The following is a 20,579-nucleotide window of genomic DNA, read 5'->3' as shown; positions in this document are numbered from 1 at the left end:
GGAGTATCCTGTGTGAGATTTCCAGGAAAGTTACTGTTTCCCGATCGGATAAGGATCTTTGCCTACCTGTAATGTAGACATTGGACCGAGATGTACAGCAGCCATTTAGCGAACAAGACAAGGCCCACACCCTAAAGATGACAGAACAGAAAGAACCTGTGTCCCTAAGGACATTGTGGAAGCACCTTACCAGCCCTGGACTTCCTACCTCTGGACTCCTTGTATATGAGGAAAAAAAACTCAAGCCACTGCAGTTAGCTTCCTATTACAGGCCCCAGAACACTGGTATCTTAATGTTACAAATAGCTAACATCACTTTTATCACTATCTGGAGAAGTTAAAAGTTATACATTTGTATTAAAAACATAAAACCTTCTACCATTTTCTACCTAAGACCAACTGTATGTATTTAACATGGCTGACTAAGGCCACACTGAGTGGCTACGGGAAGCTACCTATTTGGAGTAAGAATTGAAACTAAGATTTTGACACGATAAGTAACATTTTCAGCCAGATGACTAAATGAATTCAACTTCAGCCTGTTTCTGATTTTTATAAAATTACATGTAATAGCATGGCTTTATTTTGAACGAGGCACAATTACTTCCTATGAACCCCTACTATTTATTCTCATTTAATCCTTATATAATCACTGCACTTCTAACAGTAACAAGGAATAAAAACCATAACATTTTTCATTAACCTTTTATTTTTAACTTAATTTTACAATAAAGAAACAGAAAAGAAGTAGATCATTAAAAAAATACCATAGCTGTCAATTTTAAATGAGGTTCTTGTTAAACAAAGCAGTAACACTACATCCTATAATTACGTCTTTACTTGTATATACAAGAACTGTGTGCAAAGTGCTTTTCAAACTATAAAATAAGACTTTGGAATAGGATACAAATGGTTATCCCTAGGAATTAGTTACCTCCAACTGCTTGTAATGAATCACAACTGCTTACATTCTTACTTTGCATCTTATTTATTTATATACTAGGCGAAAAGCCACCATTTTCTGATACCAGATTGATAGCTAATTTTTAAAAATAACTCCAGACCCACAGGTCTAAATTTTATTTTTACATATAATTCAGTTACTGGCTTCATTTTTTTTCCCTAAATAAATAGAGGACAGCTTTTAAAAAGCAAATATTAGTATATCTCTTGAGACAGATACATTTTAATCAAGATGGGATTAAAAAATAAAAAACATCAAGTTACATGTAAGAAAAAAAATAAGGAAAAAAAGAGTCTTCAGAAAAGCAAATTGTATTCTTATACTTTTTTCTTCAGGTAAACAAAGAACCACCTCTAGACTAGGGATGGATTACTTTCTCTCTTATTGAGAACACTGAACACATGATGCTAAACCCAACATCACACATACCAAGAATTTAAAAAATTATCTGATACTAAACCTTTGTATCAGAGAAATCTTTAAAGCATAAGGTACATCTACATGAGCAGGGAGTTTTAAAAGGCATGCAGGAAGGATAATTCCAAACAAAGCCTTCAAGAATCTAAATTACAGTCTTCTTCTTAATCTAAATGTGGGAGGTGGAGGAGAGACACAAATTTACATTAGTTGGGTATGTCTTATTCAAATGGAAGCATATGGCCTGCTAGCTTGCAGATCTCTCCAATACCCCTTGTGAAACAGGTGTATCTCCAATATTATACCCCGAAGGAAAAACTGAGGCACTAAGAGGTTAAGAGTCCGGTCTGTGTGGTTTACCAGTTGCAGAAAAGTGATTTTCATGTGTTTCCTCTTTGACCTTTGTAAAAACAGTATAAATAAGTTTTCATTTTATATTTCAAAGCACCCTATGAAGCAGAAACAAGATGTCCTCAGTTAAAGGAAAATTATTACAAAGGAATCCATGTATATGATTGAATACAAATCTTATTAATGATCTGCAGGTTCAGAACACGTTAAGCCCATTCTTCATCATTTCCATTAGCAGGTTATGTCTATTCTGTGAATCACTTGTAAAAACAAAGCCTAGTACATAGGGCTCTACTTTGTCATAATGATGCCTAAATACTAAAGTTAGAGATGTGCATGCCCAAGAAAGATTATGGGCAGCCCACAAAGTGGATGTGGAGAAGATTCTTCCAGTCGTTTTCTACTGAATCGCATGGTGGTTCAGTGACTAAGAAAGTCGATTTCATCTCATTTGAAATTCACTCCTGGTTTGCATACTTTCTCATATTTAATTTAGAAAATTAAAGATACCCAGTTATTAATCTGTTCTTATTATCACAACTGTACCTTGGAAAAGCAGCTTATATTTCTCTATGGGAGATAATCAGGTAAACATGTTACCAAACAATAATTAATAATTTAATGTCCTTCAAGTTCAAGGGTAGGGTAAATCTAAGTCTATTACTTATAACCTAGTTGAGATTGATTATTCAAGTATCAGCAATATTAGTCCTTAAAATGTTATCATTTGTGTAGTGCAAAATATATATATGTATATATGTACACAAACCAAACTACTGGACAACAAAAAGAAATGTAATCATCACAAACGAGGAGTTTCGTGTGAGCTCCACAATCTATTTCATCCCGAGGTCATCCAGGCCCAGTAGCCTTCTTCAGGAAAATATTTTCTTCAGTTCAATTTTCTTTGAAAAGAAAGGAAAAAAACAATGTCCTATGAGTATAAATACAACCTGAATATGAAACATATCGATACCAAAGAATTCGCTGATGGTAACATAATAATAATATTCAAATTCAAAATAAGACCATAAAATTACAAATGATCCTTATGAAGTTACTTCATGTCACTTAGAGCTCGATAGGAAAGATCCAACTGCAAGTGATGACATTACCAAGTAGTTTCTAACAAACGATTTAAATGTACATTCCTCTCACAGCTTCTAGATTCTCATCTTTTTCTAGTTGGCTATTCCACAGTTCAGATTTTTGCAAATTATTTCATAATTTTATCAAAATGGAAAGTTTTGAAACAAAAAAGCTTCATAAAACAACAGAAGGGGGCTTCCCGGGTGGCGCAGTGGTTGAGAGTCTGCCTGCCGATGCAGGGGACACGGGTTCGTGACCCGGTCCGGGAGGATCCCACATGCCGCGGAGCGGCTGGGCCCGTGAGCCATGGCCGCTGGGCCTGGGCGTCCGGGGCCTGTGCTCTGCAACAGGAGAGGCCACAACGGGGAGAGGCCCGTGTAAGGCAAAAAAAAAAAAAAAAAAAAAAAACAACAACAGAAGGTTGACAGACACACAACCTGGACTGTTCATTTAATCAACACATATTATGTATCTGTTATTTTCCAGGCACTGTGCCAGGTACTGGAGATTCAGACATCTCTGAGGCAGGCTTTTAGCCCTCAAAAAAGCTCTCAGTTTAGTTGATAGGATGGGGATGGGAGGGACATATAAACCAGCAACTCAGATGTGTATAATCTGATGGTTTTACTGATAGCAGAGTGAGCTACCAGAGAAGAATGGGCTTGTGACCACAACAATCACATGTGATCTGAGTTCTGGGAAAGGACCCACAGCTGTAAAATCTCTATATCCTCCTCAGCATTCCAGATGCCAAAATGCCTGAAACTCTCTCATTACAAGTTTATTCCTCTCCTCTGTAGAAACGCCCTTATGCAACCTCCTTGGCAGGAATGATCTTTTAAATAATCAGACTACTCCTTATCCTTTGCAGAAATCTTATGTACACCTTGGCAGGAGGGACATTTTAAATAATCAGTTGGATTTTCACATAATAGGAGGAGATTACTCTGGCATGAAGAAAAACGGCCCCTGGAGGCAGAGAATCGTGGGTGGTTGTAAAGACTGCCTGAGTGAGACTTCAGCAGAAATGCTAGTTGGGAGGTGCCTGAACAGTTAGCAACACTTACTAAGAACCCACGTGATGCAGATTGCTATACAAGATTTACCAAATCTGTAGATTTACCAAAAAACACACAACTTGGGTCTATGAACCCCCCAACCTTCAACTGTAATAGGAAAATAGAAGAGACATAAATCATTATCACTATCTTTGGAATTTTGGGATGTTTTCCAGGCACATAGTGAGCTCTTTCTCTCCTTTTATAAAAAATTAACTTGTAAAATGTAGGGTATAGTGCGATAAGAGAAGAAAAGTTACAGAAAACAGGAATAACATTTTGCCTTTCCCCAGCCCACTTAACTCTCTGCTCTGCCTGGACTGCTGAGATTCTTTCCCTGCCTCAGAAGCCTGGGCCTGAATTTTTGGTCCAGTATCACCTTCCCCAGGCTCCATCTGAAGAATGTTTCTCCTGAGACCTGTCCCACGCTATCCAGTTTTTATTAAATAAAAACTGAAAGCTCATTGTCTCTAAGGAAACCACCTACCAGCACATTTATGAACCTGGACAGACTGATAGAGGAAAGTGGTTAGAAACATCCTTTCCTTCAAATTACAGGCAGACCTTGAAGATCATGCAGGTTTGACTCCAGACCATCGCAATAAAGCTAATATCGCAATCAAGTGAGTCACACAAATTTTCTGGTTTGCCAGTGCATATAACAGTTTACACTCTACTGTGGTCTATTAAGTGTCAATAGCATTATGTCTTAAAAAACTGTACATACCTTAATTTAAAAATGCTTTATTGGGCTTTTCTGGTAGTGCAGTGGTTAAGAATCCACCTGCCAATGCACAGGACATGGGTTCGAGCCCTGGTCTGGGAAGATCCCACATGCCTAGGAGCAACTAAGCCTGTGTGCCACAACTATTGAGCCTGCGCTCTAGAACCCACAAGCCACAACTACTGAGCTCACGTGCCACCACTACTGAAGCCCGCGCGCCTAGAGCCTGTGCTCTGCAACAAGAGAAGCCACTGCAGTGAGAAGCCCACGCACTGCAACAAAGTGTAGCCCCCCACTTGCCGCAACTAAAGAGAGCCCATGTGCAGCAACGAAGACCCAATGCAGCCAAAAAATAAATAAATAAAAATCCCTTAAAAAAATCATTAAAAAAATGTTTTATTGCTAAAAAATGCTAACCATCATCTGAGCCTTTGGCAAGTCATAGTAGCAACATCAAAGATCACTAATCACACATCACCATAACAGATATAATAATAATGAAAAAGTCTGAGATATTTCAAGATTTACCAAAATATGACACAGAGACATGAAGTGAGTGAATGCTGTTGGGAAAGCGGTACTGACAGCCTTGTGACAGGGTTGCCACAAACCTTCAGTTTGTAAAAAATGCAGTATCTGAGAAGTGAGGTCTTTGTGTAATAGATTAAGAATAGTCTTGTGGACTTAAAAGGTCTGCTTTCAGGGAATTCCCTGGAGGTCCAGTGGTTAGGACTCGGTGCTTTCACCACCGTAGGCCTGGGTCCGATCCCTGGTTGGGGAACTAAGATTCTGCAAGCTGCCGCCCTGCGGCCAAAAAAAAGAAAAACTGGCCTGCTTTCAGTATTTAACTCATGGATAATTTTAATAGCAGAATGACCAGGTTAGGTAACTGAGGGGAGGTAGTACCATAGGAGGCTGTTCAGGGTCTAATTTTGAACAGGTCTGCAGATGATACTCTTCATAGCACATACAGAAAGAATGTTTTTCAGATCCCCTGCAGAGTGATATGAGATCTCTTTTACTTTTAAATTTATATTTTTCTGATGTAAGCTATTATATATAGAATGGATAAACAACAAGGTCCTACTGTATAGCACAGAGAACTATATTCAATATCCTATGATAAACCATAATGGAAAAGAATATAAAAAAAGAATATATATATTTGTATAACCGAATCACTCTGCTGTATAGCAGAAATTAACATTGTAAATCAACTATAAAAAAATTTATATTCTTCTATACTGGGGAAAAAAGAATCAAGCAGTGGACCTTAAGTATTACTTTTCATGTAAAAAAAAAATTTTTTTTTAAAGCTTACCACAAATAGATAACCACTTATTTTGCATGTGTATAGGATTATCTCAGTGTGTGTTTGCATCCAGATGTTAAACATCAAAGCTTCTCCATGTCACATGGTACTTCGGCTGCCATCCTGCCAAGAGTGGGCCTTCAGCCAGGTATTCAGCACATATTTATTGAAAGCCTAATACATGCCAGACACTGTGCTAGAGGATGAGGTACAGGGTGGGCCCTGTTATAAGTAGGGCACACCCTCTCCTGGTCACACTTTTCCTATCCTAAGAGGATTTCTAAATCTTTCTCTTCATCTCTAACACAGACCTGTCTTCTCTAAACCATGCACAATGTTCTCTAGTCTTCTTTCCTATAACTGTCAGATTAAAACCTGTTAAACACTGCCAGATTAAAAGATGCCTAAATCCCCTCAAGCCAAAACTTATTTCCATCGCCAACCCCAGTTGACTCCTTACATATATAAGTAAACAATACATAAAAACACTATGTCTCATCAAAATGCAGTTGCAGAGCACTAATAATTTACAACTTTGAAGGATTAAATACCTAACATACATTGGAAAACTGGATAAAGATTCAATAATAACAAAGTAGAAAATTATGAACAGAGAAAAGTTTCTCCATTCAGAGACATCTGTCAACAACTGAAAGGAATACTTAGGAGAAATGGCATATACTTTTACAAGTAAGGAACATTAAACAAAAATAATAATTTTAGAAAAACTGCCATTTTCCGTGACTGCTGAAGCAAAGTACAGTTTGTTTTTTCAGTCTTTAATAAACTGACAAGCTGCTTCAACCTTAAGCATGAAATAAATTATTAATGGAAGTAAACTTTAAGTTTTTTTGTTGTGTGTTGAATTTCTCTATTCTCCAATCCCCAACTTTCTACAAAGGAAAACATGAAAAAGAACTTTGAAATGCATTGCAAAACATGTAAACACCTCCCATTAGCACCACTGTTGCCAGCCGCTTAAATCCAGTATAACCACATATTGAAAAAAAGGTTTGGTTCTTTTTTCCTCCTATTATCACGGATATTAGGATTTAAAACACTGTATAGCACCCAACCATCACAGGAGAAACACAAAATGTGTGAAAAAAGAAAAGAAAGGATTTAAATTAAGGTCTATATCTTTTTTTCCCTCTTTTGGGCCATATCATGCAGCATGCGGGATCTTAGCTCCCCAGCCAGGGATTGAACCCACACCCCCTACATTGGATGCGTGGATTCTTAACCACTGGACCATGGTCTACAGTCTATATCTATAGATATAGTCCCAAGGTCTGTATCTTAACAGCTGAAATAACACATACACAGATGGCTTAGAAAGGGGATAAATGATACTGAGAAGGCAACTTAGGCTTCTGAAATCCCACAAAAGTTTTTTAAGTGAGCAAGAATATTCCAAGAACATTAATGTACCAGAAAACGTATTGAGTTCATTTATGAACATACATCAAACAGTCTTAACATAAGCAGAGAACAAGGAAGACTAAACCAAGTCACCTAAGGCCACATGCATTTCCTTTTCTCTACTATAAAGCATTCTCACTGGAGCACTTAGTGTGCTGCTTAGCCCTTTGACGTAGGAGAAGGGTAAATGTTTGGTTTTTGCTTTTGTTATCACTTGCAGTAATTAGAAACGTGGGTTCTTTGGTAGAGGAACAACAGACCTATAATTATTTAAACTTGTAGATTTTTTAAAAATGTGTTTCTACTGCACATATGTAAGAGAGCACTTAAAATCTTACCACCAAATACCCTATATCTTTTCCCCATCTGTTGTGACTTAATGGCAAATGGTGATGAAACACCAGAAACATAATCAGTGAGGCCACGAATGACAAATATTTGTCCATCTGCCCATCCAGGGAAAGTAATTCAGTTTACATAGTGTCCAAAAAAATGCTTTTAACGATTTTCTTGAACCCAAGAGTTTTGGCCTCAGGTTATTCCTCATCTAGACAATCTCAGAGCACTTGCAAGGATTCGAACCTATTATTCTCAGACTTATCTGAGTTATTTCCTGGCATCCAAACGAGTTCTGGCCCTCAAATTAGAATAAGCCCTATTTCTAGTCAACCACCAGGATGAACATTTTCTGAAATGCCAATGTCTATATTTCTAAGGTATAGAGAGCATGCAGGCATTATTAGTTTTCTTATCTGTTGTCCTTTAATATTAGCAAAGGGCCCCCCCAAAAAATCATACTTTCAGAACACTGTTTCTTCATAAGACATAAAACTTAAGCCTGTAATCATTTTCTTGCTGTTGCATAAATCAAAGGTGTAAAAATACATCAGATGCTCTCAAGTGAAAAAATTTTAATCTAACAAGTATCTAAAAACCCACTAGATATCATTTCCAAGGTAGTTTCAGTCTCAGGATCAGTACAGAATGCTCAGTATGACTACCTATAAAATGGACCTATCTCCCTAACTGCCGCTGAAAGCTCTGTCTGCTATAGATTCTAAGAGTTTACATACCACTTTGAATTATAAAACTATCATATTACCTTCTCCTTCTTTGGTAATATAAATGCACTAACCACTGGGCAATAAAAGGCCATATGATAGCAAAGATTAATGCACCAGGAGACATCTCGAAGGGCCACCAAGATGGTCTCTGAGAAAATAAAATAAGCTGGTCACCAATCTATTACATATTGCACATATAAATTTAAAAAACACACCATAATTTTGAAACTATATAACTAATAATAGATCTCACTCCTGCTAAAGGGAGGGAGATATTTTAGAGCATAATTCAGTAAGTAGACTTTCAGACTTACTACAAAACAAATATATTTTAAACTTCAAAGTTCTAAAGGGTAGATTTCATTTGGAATACTTTAAGGATGTCATATAATCGAAATTTACTGTAACTTATTTGAAACCCTGGCACTTAGATTTAAGATAAGAATTTCTTACCGGCGAAGGGGGCTGATTACCGGTCTGTAATGCTGATGATTTTGCCTATCAACACAAATGAAACTGATTTAGCTTTGACAAAAAGAAAAAAAAAACACAGTAATTTTTTCTATTTCCTATCTTTTTTTTTTAAAAAGGGTGAAATATTGGATTACTCTCGATTTTTCTGCTAACTATGCTTCGATTATCCTGAAACTCACAGTGACCAAATTAAAAGTCCCTAAAATTCCTAGCCAAATAATTACCTCTGACATTTTATAGTTCAAATAATATAAAGTTATCAAAATAAAACCTCAAATTAATCAGAACCATTACTTCTTTTACATTCTTATTAAATTACTTACTCAACATTTCTTATTAATTCCTTGATTTCCATATAAACTACCAACTTACAAACACATTTGAGAACTATAGCCTTGATTATTAAAGCTGTAAAAGTGTAAAGATTATGTGAACAATATCCAAATATCTGTTTTGGAGATTCCTGATAAGCTATAGCAAACCATAGTGGAGGTCAAATCATAACTCTACATTTCTCTCTGGCTTGAAAGTGTTGAGCCTAAAACTAATTTACCGTAAAGAATGGGTAAGTTAGTGTATTACCTCCACAGCATTTTAAAAAGAGGTCAAGATAGAAGACAACGCTTACTACAAAAGGATGGCCCTTCAATGGTGAACCCTAGGACATTAGCTGTGGTCTCTATTAGTGCCACAAACTGCACTGTTCAACACTTATTCTTCTCGGGTTCTTCTTCCTGTCTCCAACATGGTACTGCTAATTTTATATGCTGAAAAATTCCAATTATTTTAAGTGGTATTTGGCTTTTGGGTCAGTCTTTTCTGAAATAATATTTTCAAAAGTAGATCCTTTTAAAAACCATTAAACTCCATTGATGTGTGTAAATCAGATTATTTTTAAATCTAACAGCAGATATTTATTGTGCCCCCTCCTTGGAACAAGGCTCTGTCCTTTAGTAGCAGTAAATAAAATAGTATATATATAGTCCCTACAATCACGGTGTTTATAGTCTAGCAAGAAAGACAGATATTAAATGCACATACCAAAAAATCACACGTTTAACAAGAAAAAGCATTTTGTAAACTGTTACTGTTTAGCATTTTGTGGATCCAGAATTTGTCTTTCTTAGCAAAACCACTCAAATCAGTGTATTTGAATATTCTTCTCATTGGAACACATCATATACCTCTTGATAAAACATAATCTGAGCCTGGTTCCCTAAACATATAATCTTACTTAACTGCTAAAATAAGCTTTGGGTATCATTTGTATGGTTCATTTAAATCAGATTAACACAGATCCCAATTACACACTGTTTGATGGGATCAACGGCAGATGAAGACAAGACAAACGAGGAAGGCTACCTGCGATGCCGTCAGTGTCTCCAGTTTGTGGAGTCTCTGAAGGACGTTCTGCATGTCTTCCTGCAGGCGCATGAGCACGAGAGCGATCTGCTCGTTGAGGCTGCCCCTCGACCCTCTGTCTGAACCCCAGCGTTCCCCATCACCTCCGCTTCCCACTTGCCGACCTTTGCTTCCTTCACTCAAATGTTGCATCCTGTGCCCTATTTTAAGAGAGCAAAATAAGTTAGTTTTAATCACTCTTAGAAAAGTAGAAATGGTGGGGTGTCTTTTGTGTTTTTTTTTCATTTTTCCTCTATTTCTTTGAGATCTAAATCTCCAAAGTAGAGTGGAAGCAATCAGGAAGTATACAAAATAAACTATCAAAATCAAAGAAGTTGACACAGGTATAAACTTCTATTTATAGTCTTAATTTTTTTTTTTGCTAAGGTTTTATAATGTACCTAATATACTAGTACATGACTCAATGTATATAATACGCAAATAATATACATATTTGGGGTACATTCTTAAAAATTCTTCACTAATACAGTAACAAGATTGAAAAAATATGAGGCTGTTTCTTTGGAGTATTAAAAGCTACACTAAATAGCCATGTCTTCCTATTTGATCACTGTAAGCCTCCCAAAAGGTTTTTAAATGGTTTTTCTTATAAATTCCATTATACTTATATTGAAATCTCACCACTATTAACATTTTGTTGTCTATCCATACGTTCTTTTCTCTACGCGTATATTTACAGAATTGGCATTACGCCTTATATGTGATTTTGTGTCCTACTTTTAAAAAATATTGGGCTTCCCTGGTGGCGCAGTGGTTGGGAGTCCGCCTGCCGATGCAGGGGACACGGGTTCCTGCCCCAGTCCGGGAAGATCCCACATGCCGCGGAGCGGCTGGGCCCGTGAGCCATGGCCGCTGAGCCTGTGGCGCAACGGGAGAGGCCACAGCGGTAAGAGGCCTGCACACCACCAAAAGAAAAAAAAAAAAATATATATATATATATAATGAACATTTACGTGCACCATTAAGTTTTACTCCAATTCCAAAAACACTGAAACAGCTATATGAATTCACTAGTAAGACCATGAAATAATTTACTCAATCATTTTGCACTTTTAGATAGTTAGGGTGACTCCAAATTTTTGCGATTACAAATAACATTGCAATGGATGTCTTTGTATATAAATTCTTGTCCAAATTTCTGTTGACTTCTTTAGGTCAGACAAATTCAAAGAAGAATTCCTGGGAAAGGATAACAATTTTGTTGTGGTTCTTAATGAGTGTTGCCAAGTTATTTTTCACAAAGGCTGAAACAGTTTTTTGTTTGTTTGTTTGGCCTCGCTGTGTGGCATGCAGGATCCTAGTTCCCCAAACAGGGATCGACCCTGTGCTCCCTGTACACACCAGGGAAGTCCAAAACAGTTTTATATTGCAGTGTGTAAAAGGTACTACTATGTTACCTTACCCTTGCAGAAATGGAACATCACAAGTTTTACATGCTTGCTAATATAATACATAAGTTTTGTTTTAAATAATAAACAGAAAATTGTCTACCTCATTGCCCTTTTGGCATCCTGGAACCCTACAGAAGCAGGATTCCCAAAACTGAACTTGCATCAAGCAGTGTTTGGGGCTGTAAGAGAAATGGAATTGGAGCCATCTGCCAAGTTAAACCCCAAAGAGTACACTGAAATGCTCGATGCCATTTTCAAGAAGACCTCTACTCTTGTATCGAAAGGAAGTAAAATTTGAAGTGGTCATTCCTGAACTCAGCTATTGGTCTGGAATTTACACAGAAAAAAAAAAGTGGGAAGTTGAATTTCAGGCTTAGTTTTTTCCTGCATCTTTAAAAGCTTGACATATTCTGTGATGGTCTATCAGTGGGTTCTGATGGTGCCAGAGAACTACTGCTGTCTCTGCTCACTTTACTACATCCTTTGTAATACTCAGTGTTCAAACCGCCTTCACAAAGACAGGATATCAGCCCATTCCCCTGTACGGGCCCCTGTGATTTCTGGGAGCCGTAGAGAGCTGTAGGTGAGTAAAGTCAGATTTTAAACAGGAAGCGTTTCATATAAACAATTTTGTTAAATTACCTAAAGAAAGAAACCTGAATCCAAGGTTCTAGTAATACGTTGTGACCTTTTTCTTAACTAAATATTCACAAATTTGTATTTTTTCTTGTAAAGAGGGGCCCTCCGCCCAAACTGTATAAGCTGCCTTTCTTCAATAAATGAATGACTTGCATTTCTGCCATGTCAATTCTCTTCTTTACTGTTTCTAATGTATTTATAACTTATATAACTATGACTTATGCCTCCAATTTTCCCCCTACCTATGCAATTTCCTTTTTTTAGGCCTTATCATCTCTGCTTCGATCTCCTATTTCTAAGTGTTTATATTTTTTTTATTGAGTGAGGAATACTGGTTATCTAAAATGTTCTGTTTTCTGGCATATATATTCTTCCAAAACAGATCTTTTGTTTGCATCCTAAGTGCCTTTCCCCCTCTCCACTCTCCTTTTTATTTTTTCCTTGTCTGTAGGATTTCTACATAGTTCCCAGGTCAGTTTTTGTCAGCTTGTTTATCTATGACACAGGCAACTCTATCAATCTACCTAAATAGAGTGGGTTTCCTGCCACATTGACATTGCCCCAATGGTATGTCGCCCCAGACCTGACCTTGTAGACTTGATATCATCAGTGTCTGCTGCTTCTATATTAGGCTCTTCTAAGTGGGACTAGAGGTAGGGGCTGAGGTAACGGGGGAATTGTTTTCTATTCTCTTTCTTTGTACATTGTGAAATGCCCTGTGTTGGGGACTTTTCCTGGATCAGCGAGATATATATATAAAATGACATATATATTCAAATGATAGATGGCCTTATATTTCAGATCCTTCCTCCATATAAGAGGCCAGATGGCCTTTGGCAGTGACCGAGAATTATCACTGAGCAATTATCTCCCCCTGCCTCCCTCAGTGTCCTCAAGATCAGAACTAGAAGAGGGAGGTCATGTCTGAAAGCAAACCCCAGTTTCTTCTAGCTCTGGCTGTGGTTCTTCTTGTCCCCAGGGGAAGGGGAGATGGGAGGGTATGTGAAATTCGGTGAACTGGACACTAGGCTACCCAATCCTCCTGTATCTTCTCTTTTTTTTAAGCCTCTGTGACAAGAGGTGATTAGTTCCACCAGATTATGCCCCATTCTCCAGCCTCCTTCTCAACCAGAGGTGGAAGAGAAAAATAATAACAAGTCTTGCACTCATTCTGGCTGTGTGTCCAAAAGAGTTCCAGAAGGACACTCTGAGTCTTCACCCTCGAGCCACTATGGCTTCCGGTCTGCTTCCCACTAAATTGAGAGGTTTTTTTCAAAATTTCATTGACTCACCTTCATTCTCACTGTTTCTATAGAGAACAGAACTTCCTATCGATTCTAGTTTCTTTCTAATTGTCCTGTCTCTGTGATACTTTGCAAAGTTTATGGTACGAGGATGAGTCCCTTATCTAGTTGCTGTTGCCATATTCCTTGATATTTTTTTCTTCTTTTTTATTCATTTAATTAGGTTGAGGGCGGGACATGTTATGACCATCATACACTTGACTATCTTACCCTAGGGGTCCCCAGAGCCTGCTTTTTCCCTACTGCTTTATAATATGCTATCAAGATTTATTAACCTATCCTATATTCCGAGCACATAAAAGTCCTGGCAAAAGGAATGCGTGTAAAAGTGTAAGGATATTAAAATAATATAGTATTCCACTAATTAAAGTTAAATGTGAATTATTAGGAAAGACTCCCCCAAAGCACTATTTTTTTCCTTTAGGTTGAATTTTGAATGAAGGGATAGTCAAATATCAACAAAGAAGAGACAAAAGACTATGCCAAACGATAGGAAAGACATAGACATGGAAGGGGCAAACCGGTGGTGGAAGTGGGAAGATTTTCTTTACTTATTTGAGGTAGATGCTAAAAAGGAGAGTGATGAAAACATGAGGATGATAACGTCAGGAAGAGCAAAGGACAGGTTGAATCAAGTTCCATGTGAAGGTGAGGAGTGTAGGCTTTATAGGCAGACCTATATATATATATATATATATAGAGAGAGAGAGAGAGAGAGAGAGAGAGAGAGAGAGAGAGAGAGAGGTATATATACAGACAAAAAACACTGTATATTCTTCAATAGGAAGAATGTGTCTTAGTAAAAAAAAAAACAAAAGAAAAACAGAGAGATTATCCTGATCACTTTGAGAATGTATTTACTTAGAAAATAATAACAGTCATACAAGCTTAAGAGGTTTCTGAATCAGTGAAAAACGAAAAGCTTGGCCTGGCTATCAAATTGGAAAGGAAGACATTAGAGAGAATGAACTACAGGTTTATCTGATGGACCAAATGTAGAAAAGGGGAGACAATGGTGACAATAAATAAGAAATACAGTCCAGAGTTTCTTGCCTGGGTGTCATAAGGGTAACAAGGAAAAAATTAGCATCTAGAATTATCAGGTTCCATAAGTATCATGGTACACAGTTTGATAACTACCAATAAGATTTACCAAATTAATTATGTTAGTAAGGTTCTCATTATTCTTAGTTATGTTTTTGTCCTTATACTCTCATATAGACCAAAAAAAGTACATTAAAGTCTCCTGAATATTAATATGATTTTCCCTATTTCTCCTTATATCATCTGCAGATTTTGCTTTTTGAAGTGTTGATGTTATATAAGATATTAACAATTTTAAGTCTCTACTGCACACCCTAACATTACAAGTGGCCCTCTTTATCTTAATGCTTTTTGTCCTGAAATTAATCTTCCCTGATATCAAGATTACTAATCTTGTCTTATTTTAATGTGCATTTGTGTGAGATACCTTTGCCTATATTTTTATTTTTTACTTTCTGTAGACTATAGCATGAAGTTATGCTTTGCTTGGTGAACCAATCCAAATACCTTCTTCTTTAAGTAGGTGAGTAGAGCCTCTTTACTTGTACTGCTTTCACAAATACATTTGATCTTAAGTCTTTTATATTATGCATTGTTTTAAAAAATATTTTACTACATGGTTTGTTTTCACTGCTTTTTTAAAAAGGTGTATTTTTTTCTGATAAATTAGAAAGGTTTGTTTTTGTTCAAATGGCTATTTTGACAGTACCTATTGATTCCTTACTATAAACAACTGTAAATTAATATTCCTACTTTTCTTCCCCACTCAACTCTTTATTACCTGATCACATTAATATTCTTAATGTTTCCCTCTGTACTGTTAAATGTTCTTTTATCTCTATTACTTGATTTATCAGCTTGAAATGATGTCTTTTGACCTAAGCGGGGAAATGGGAAACAATAAGGAATTCAGATCTTCACCTATAGTAGGAAAAAAGCAGCAGCACAGCTGGAGCAATCAGTGAGCGTTCAAGGAGGTGATAAAACATAAATTTGGCTACCTTAAAACACTGCATAAAAGATGTGGAAATAGACATGTTTTCTCCCACACCTTCAAAGAATACACTGCTATGCCCTGTAGAGTCAAAGGAGAGAACCAGACATAAAGGAAAATGGTTAGATGTTCCGCGAAGATAACTTTCAACATTCCCTTTGCAGAGGGACAGTCCTGGTGCCTCTCCTATCTAGAACCTCCCCATTTCATTAATTCGTTTATAAAGACAGTGAGAGCAAAAAACAAGTGCTACACACCTCTCCCTCTCCTGACGTTAGAGAATTCCTCACTTTCTCCAGCCCGTTTCTCACGGTGCGGCGCTCCACTGTTATTCCCGCCATCCTCTCCTCCGTGCTTTACTTCACCTTTGCCTTCCACTGCTGCTGCCTGTGTGTCTCCCCTGTTGCCACTCCCAGGAGATACTTGAACATCTTCAGGAAAACCAGAACTTTCCAAGGGCTGACTGGGATTACCACCCAAGTAATAGCGAAATGGTCCATTGTTTGACGTAAAGCTATCTAAAGACTACAAATGTAAAGCACGTAGTTATACACCACAAGGTTTCCATGACAATAGAAGAATGACTGGTTTTATAAAGCGGTATTTTTTAAAAGTTATTATAGAAAATATTATTTTTCTTAAAAATGTCTTTAATTCATATTCTGCCTCCCATCTGTAGGGGAGAAATGGGATAGAGATGATTTATATACATCTCAGCAAAGAACTGAGATGTTTGGCAGTGAACTGTGCTCATGACTCAGTCATTCATCCAAGAAACATTTTAAATATCCAGAGTTACTGTATTCAAAAAGCACTGTCACGAGGCTTCCCTGGTGGCGCAGTGGTTGACAGTCCGCCTGCCAATGCAGGGGACGCGGGTTCGTGCCCTGGTCCGGGAAGATCGCACATGCCGCGGAGCGGATGGGCCTGTGGGCCGTGGCCACTGAGCCTGCGCGTCCGGAGCCTGTGCTCCGCAACGGGAGAGGCCACAACAGTAAAAAAAAAAAAAAAAAAAAAAAAAAAAGCACTGTCACAACATTGTAAATCAATTATAATTCAATAAAATAAAAAAATTAATTAATTTAATTTTAAAATAAAATAAATTTTAAAAATTTAAAAAACACTGTGTTAGAACAGGGGTGGGGAAAGACCAGGGGGAGGATGTAAAAACAACAAACATAAATATAGACGTCAAAACCACCCTGGTCGTTATCAGAAAAAGTTGTCAAAGAGAAAAATACAAAATTCATGTACTTTTAATGGTTTTCCAAATGTTAGTTTTCAATACCAAATCTTAATTAACTGAAATTTGAAAAGTATTTCCACTTAAAATTTCAGTCCAGGGCTTCCCTGGTGGCATAGTGGTTGAGAGTCTGCCTGCCGATGCAGGGGACACGGGTTCGTGCCCTGGTCCGGGAGGATCCCACATGCCGCAGAGCGGCTGGGCCCGTGAGCCACGGCCGTTGAGCCTGCGCATCCGGAGCCTGTGCTCCGCAACGGGAGAGGCCACAACAGTGAGAGGCCCGCGTGCCGCAAAAAAAAAAAAAAAAAAAAACAAAACTTCAGTTCAATGTATTTAGTCAATATGAAGACAGATTTATTTGTTTGAAATTATTCAGTCTTCTTGACTGTTATCAATGTCTCAAACATAAGGACTAGCATAAGGAGTTCACTTTCTGCCTCCCATCCCACCTCTCTCAGAATATTTATAACTGTAAATACATTATAAATTATAATATTTAAACAGTTTTGAATATTCAGGAATTTTATATATTTTTTAATTCACAAAAAAACAAAATACAAATGTTTAAACATGTTAGAGGTATGTTTTCAAAGTGGTGAACAGCATACACATCTGTTATTAACAGAAGTTATGCATGGAATTCTGATATATCACTTTGAAAATTTACCAATTAAAAAATGTCATTTTTACCTCTTCTTGTCCAAATTGCTCCATGGAATCACAGTATACTTCACTGTCTGAATCACTCGTCAAATGCTGAATTGCTGAAACATCTTCAACATGATCATCATTTACATCTAAATATATACAAATGTCCGGGTAGAATAATTATTCTCTATTTGAAGACAAATGCATTTATTACATTTTCAAAATTTATCTGCTCTATATTATTTTCATATTGGGAGAATAAATTTGATTTACCATTTCATATTGGGAGATAAATTTGATTTACTTCCTTTTAACTTACCCAAATTTTAAATTTAGTCAGTAATTTTTACGTAAAAAGACTACAAAGTATTTTATCATGGAATTATAAAAAGACACTGTCCAGATCAAACTTATAAAAACCTAGTAACTTTATAAGAAAAAACTGACTACTGGCTAGGACCCTAAATTTGGGACGCAACTGTGCACATTTGGTTGTTATATTAAGAAATGGTATTTCTTGGTTTCTCTAGTGAATTACAGCAATGTCAATAATTCACTGTATACACACTATAGGCTCACTCCTAGAGCCGTAACTTATGAAACAACTATACCTTATTTTGCTGACCTGAGAACAAAAGTATCATATAATTAGAGATGTGAGTTAAAAGAAACATCAGTAATAAAAGTAAAAATTTCAAAGATTTTATTTTAAAATTCCATATAAAAACACAATAAAAAATATTTCAAGAAAAATATAAAAGCCTTGGCCCTATTTTGGTCTTTCAAAGCTATAAACCCTTATAATATTAATAAACCTTAACATGTTACTGAATAGAGGTTTTTAAAATTCTCAACAGCTCCTAAATATCCTAAAATTATTAAAAGAATATATTATTCATAAGAAAGAAGCCAGAGAAACAACTTTGATGTGACAGTACCTTGGTGAACGCAGACAGCAGTTTTTTCCGTTTGCTCCAAGTTTTGATCTACAGATTTTACTGTCTCAGCACCTCTGCCATTCAGGGAAGGACTGGCATGAATGTCGTTCTGTACACCCTGAACAAAGCTGTCTTTTTCATAGCCATTAGTGACAACGATTTCCAAGTTCTTATGGTCTGCAGATTTCTTCATCATTTTCTTATCTTTTATGTGAAAATGGAGAGATTCATAAAAATTCACTGTAGGAAAACTTCTGTACACTATGTTCTAATATCAGGTAGTCATTTCCCCAGCGTATCATAATCCATTTGAAGGGCTTCCTACGTGGATCAGAGAGATGGGGTGCTCCTTGAAAAGGGGTTAATTATATGCTGAGAGCTCACCCAAACTGTGTTGGTTTCAAAACTGCTTCAGTTCCCTGTGAATCTTCTAGAACCCCTTTTAAGAGATAAATCTCTTGAGGTCTTTTCACTCTTTCGGGCATAGGCAAATTGCTCTATGAGACCCAGCCATATATAGGTCTACATAGCCAGTAAAAAGAGCCTTCAAAGAAGGTATTATTTGTCAGCCTTTACTGGAAAGTGAAGGCAAAACTAAGCTGTATGGCTTGTTTTAGTGTCTTTCTGCCTCCCCTTTCTAAACTAGTCTCCCCAAGAATCACTGGTACTCTTACTCACAAGGCCCCCCTAATGCAGAACCCCACGATTCCAATGTTCCCTCTTCATCAGAATCTCTGCTTGCATTCTATTCTCTGGAATCCATGCCATTCTTGACAAGATATTGAGAATTTAACTTGTCTCCTTGGTAACATATGCATATTTATATTGGAAACAATACCTTAAATGAATACATTTCTAATGCAGCATTTCAGGCTTTACATCTAGAGGAGTGGCCTATCCTTGTTTGCCTTCAATTCACATCAATCCATCTATGCTTAAGGTTGGCTGTCCCTAAACTCTGTAGTAGAGCCTCTTGGTCCACAACGAACCTGGTTATAGGGTCAATAGCCCACATCCCTCCACGTGCCCTAATCGCACACAATGCCAAATAAGTCCAAACCTCTCCATAGCCTTTCACCTTAGTTAATGTAGAGTGATTAGCTCATAACCCAAAGATTACCGTTATCACTTTGTTCTGCTCCTTTCATGCCTTCCTGGGCCTCTTCTTCCTCAGATTCAGCTCCACTATCGCTGCTTTCAGCTTTACCATTAAGAGTTTTGGCATTTGGTGTAGAAGTTAGAACATTACCAAGATCTAAAATATGAAATGACCATTTAATCTGTAATGCTATAACACACAATCATGTTGTAATTTAAAAATAATACTGTAATTCACAAATAACTAATAAAATAATCTTGAAGTAAAATGTTAGAATTTTAACATATAATGAACAGTATTATTTTCTTTGACAGTAAATATATGTACATTACATTAATTCCTCCAGTTATCAGTTCACAACAAAATGATAAAGCTATCTTAAATCCTTTCTGAACAAGACAGTGGATAAATTATTTTTAAGGTAACATCGATCAAAATGTAAAGTTAAGAGATGATCTTTAATACACAGTAAATGAAGAGACAGTTGCTATAGGCTAGCATGCTGAAAACATACATAGCTTTGGCCCTAAAAGCAATCTTATCAATATTATAGTTGGACTACATTAAAAAGTTTTTTTTATATAACTTTATTTATTTATTTATTTATTTTTGACTGTGTTGGGTCTTTGTTGCTGCGTGCAGGCTTTCTCTAGTTGTGGCAAGCGGAGGCCACTCTTCATTGCAGTGTGTGGGCTTCTCATTGTGGTGGCTTCTCTTTGTTGCAGAGCACGGGCTCTAGGCACACAGGCTTCAGTAGTTGTGGCACACGGGCTTCAGTAGTTGTGGCTTGCAGGCTCAGCAGTTGTGGCTCTAGAGCGCTGGCTCAGTAGTTGCAGTGCACGGGCTTAGCTGCTCCGTGGCATGTGGGATCCTCCTGGACCAGGGCTTGAACCTGCATGCCCTGCATTGGCAGGCGGATTCTTAACCACTGTGCCACCGAAGCCCCTAAAAAGTTTTTTATCCTTTTATTACCTTTAGGGCT

At 37.1% G+C, this 20,579-nt stretch overlaps 1 protein-coding gene across 7 annotated transcripts in view; it reads right to left on the bottom strand.

The window, feature by feature from the left end:
• Positions 1–695: 695 nt before the first annotated feature.
• Positions 696–20,579, bottom strand: part of ACBD5 (acyl-CoA binding domain containing 5) — a 35,114-nt gene continuing 15,230 nt past the window's right edge. For 5 of the 7 annotated variants that reach the window (XM_024734160.1, XM_024734161.1, XM_024734162.1 and 2 more), the window contains 8 exons: positions 19,619–19,753; positions 18,499–18,702; positions 17,603–17,709; positions 15,927–16,194; positions 10,238–10,437; positions 8,855–8,899; positions 8,440–8,549; positions 1,167–2,637 (listed from right to left, as the gene is read on the bottom strand). In XM_024734160.1, coding sequence (XP_024589928.1) covers positions 2,625–2,637; positions 8,440–8,549; positions 8,855–8,899; positions 10,238–10,437; positions 15,927–16,194; positions 17,603–17,709; positions 18,499–18,702; positions 19,619–19,753 — 1,082 coding nt within the window. In that variant the 3' untranslated portion in view covers positions 1,167–2,624. Of the gene's footprint in view, positions 2,638–8,439; positions 8,550–8,854; positions 8,900–10,237; positions 10,438–15,926; positions 16,195–17,602; positions 17,710–18,498; positions 18,703–19,618; positions 19,754–20,579 lie in introns of all 7 variants that reach the window. The other 2 variants (XM_024734158.1, XM_024734159.1) reach the window with 2 other exon arrangements.

This window comes from Neophocaena asiaeorientalis, unplaced genomic scaffold (assembly GCF_003031525.2).
Source record: "Neophocaena asiaeorientalis asiaeorientalis breed wild unplaced genomic scaffold, Neophocaena_asiaeorientalis_V1.1 scaffold120, whole genome shotgun sequence".
In the NCBI taxonomy this organism is placed as follows: domain Eukaryota; kingdom Metazoa; phylum Chordata; class Mammalia; order Artiodactyla; family Phocoenidae; genus Neophocaena; species Neophocaena asiaeorientalis.
The sequence above is the reverse complement of the archived record's forward strand: the minus strand, read 5'-3'. Positions and strand labels throughout refer to the sequence as shown.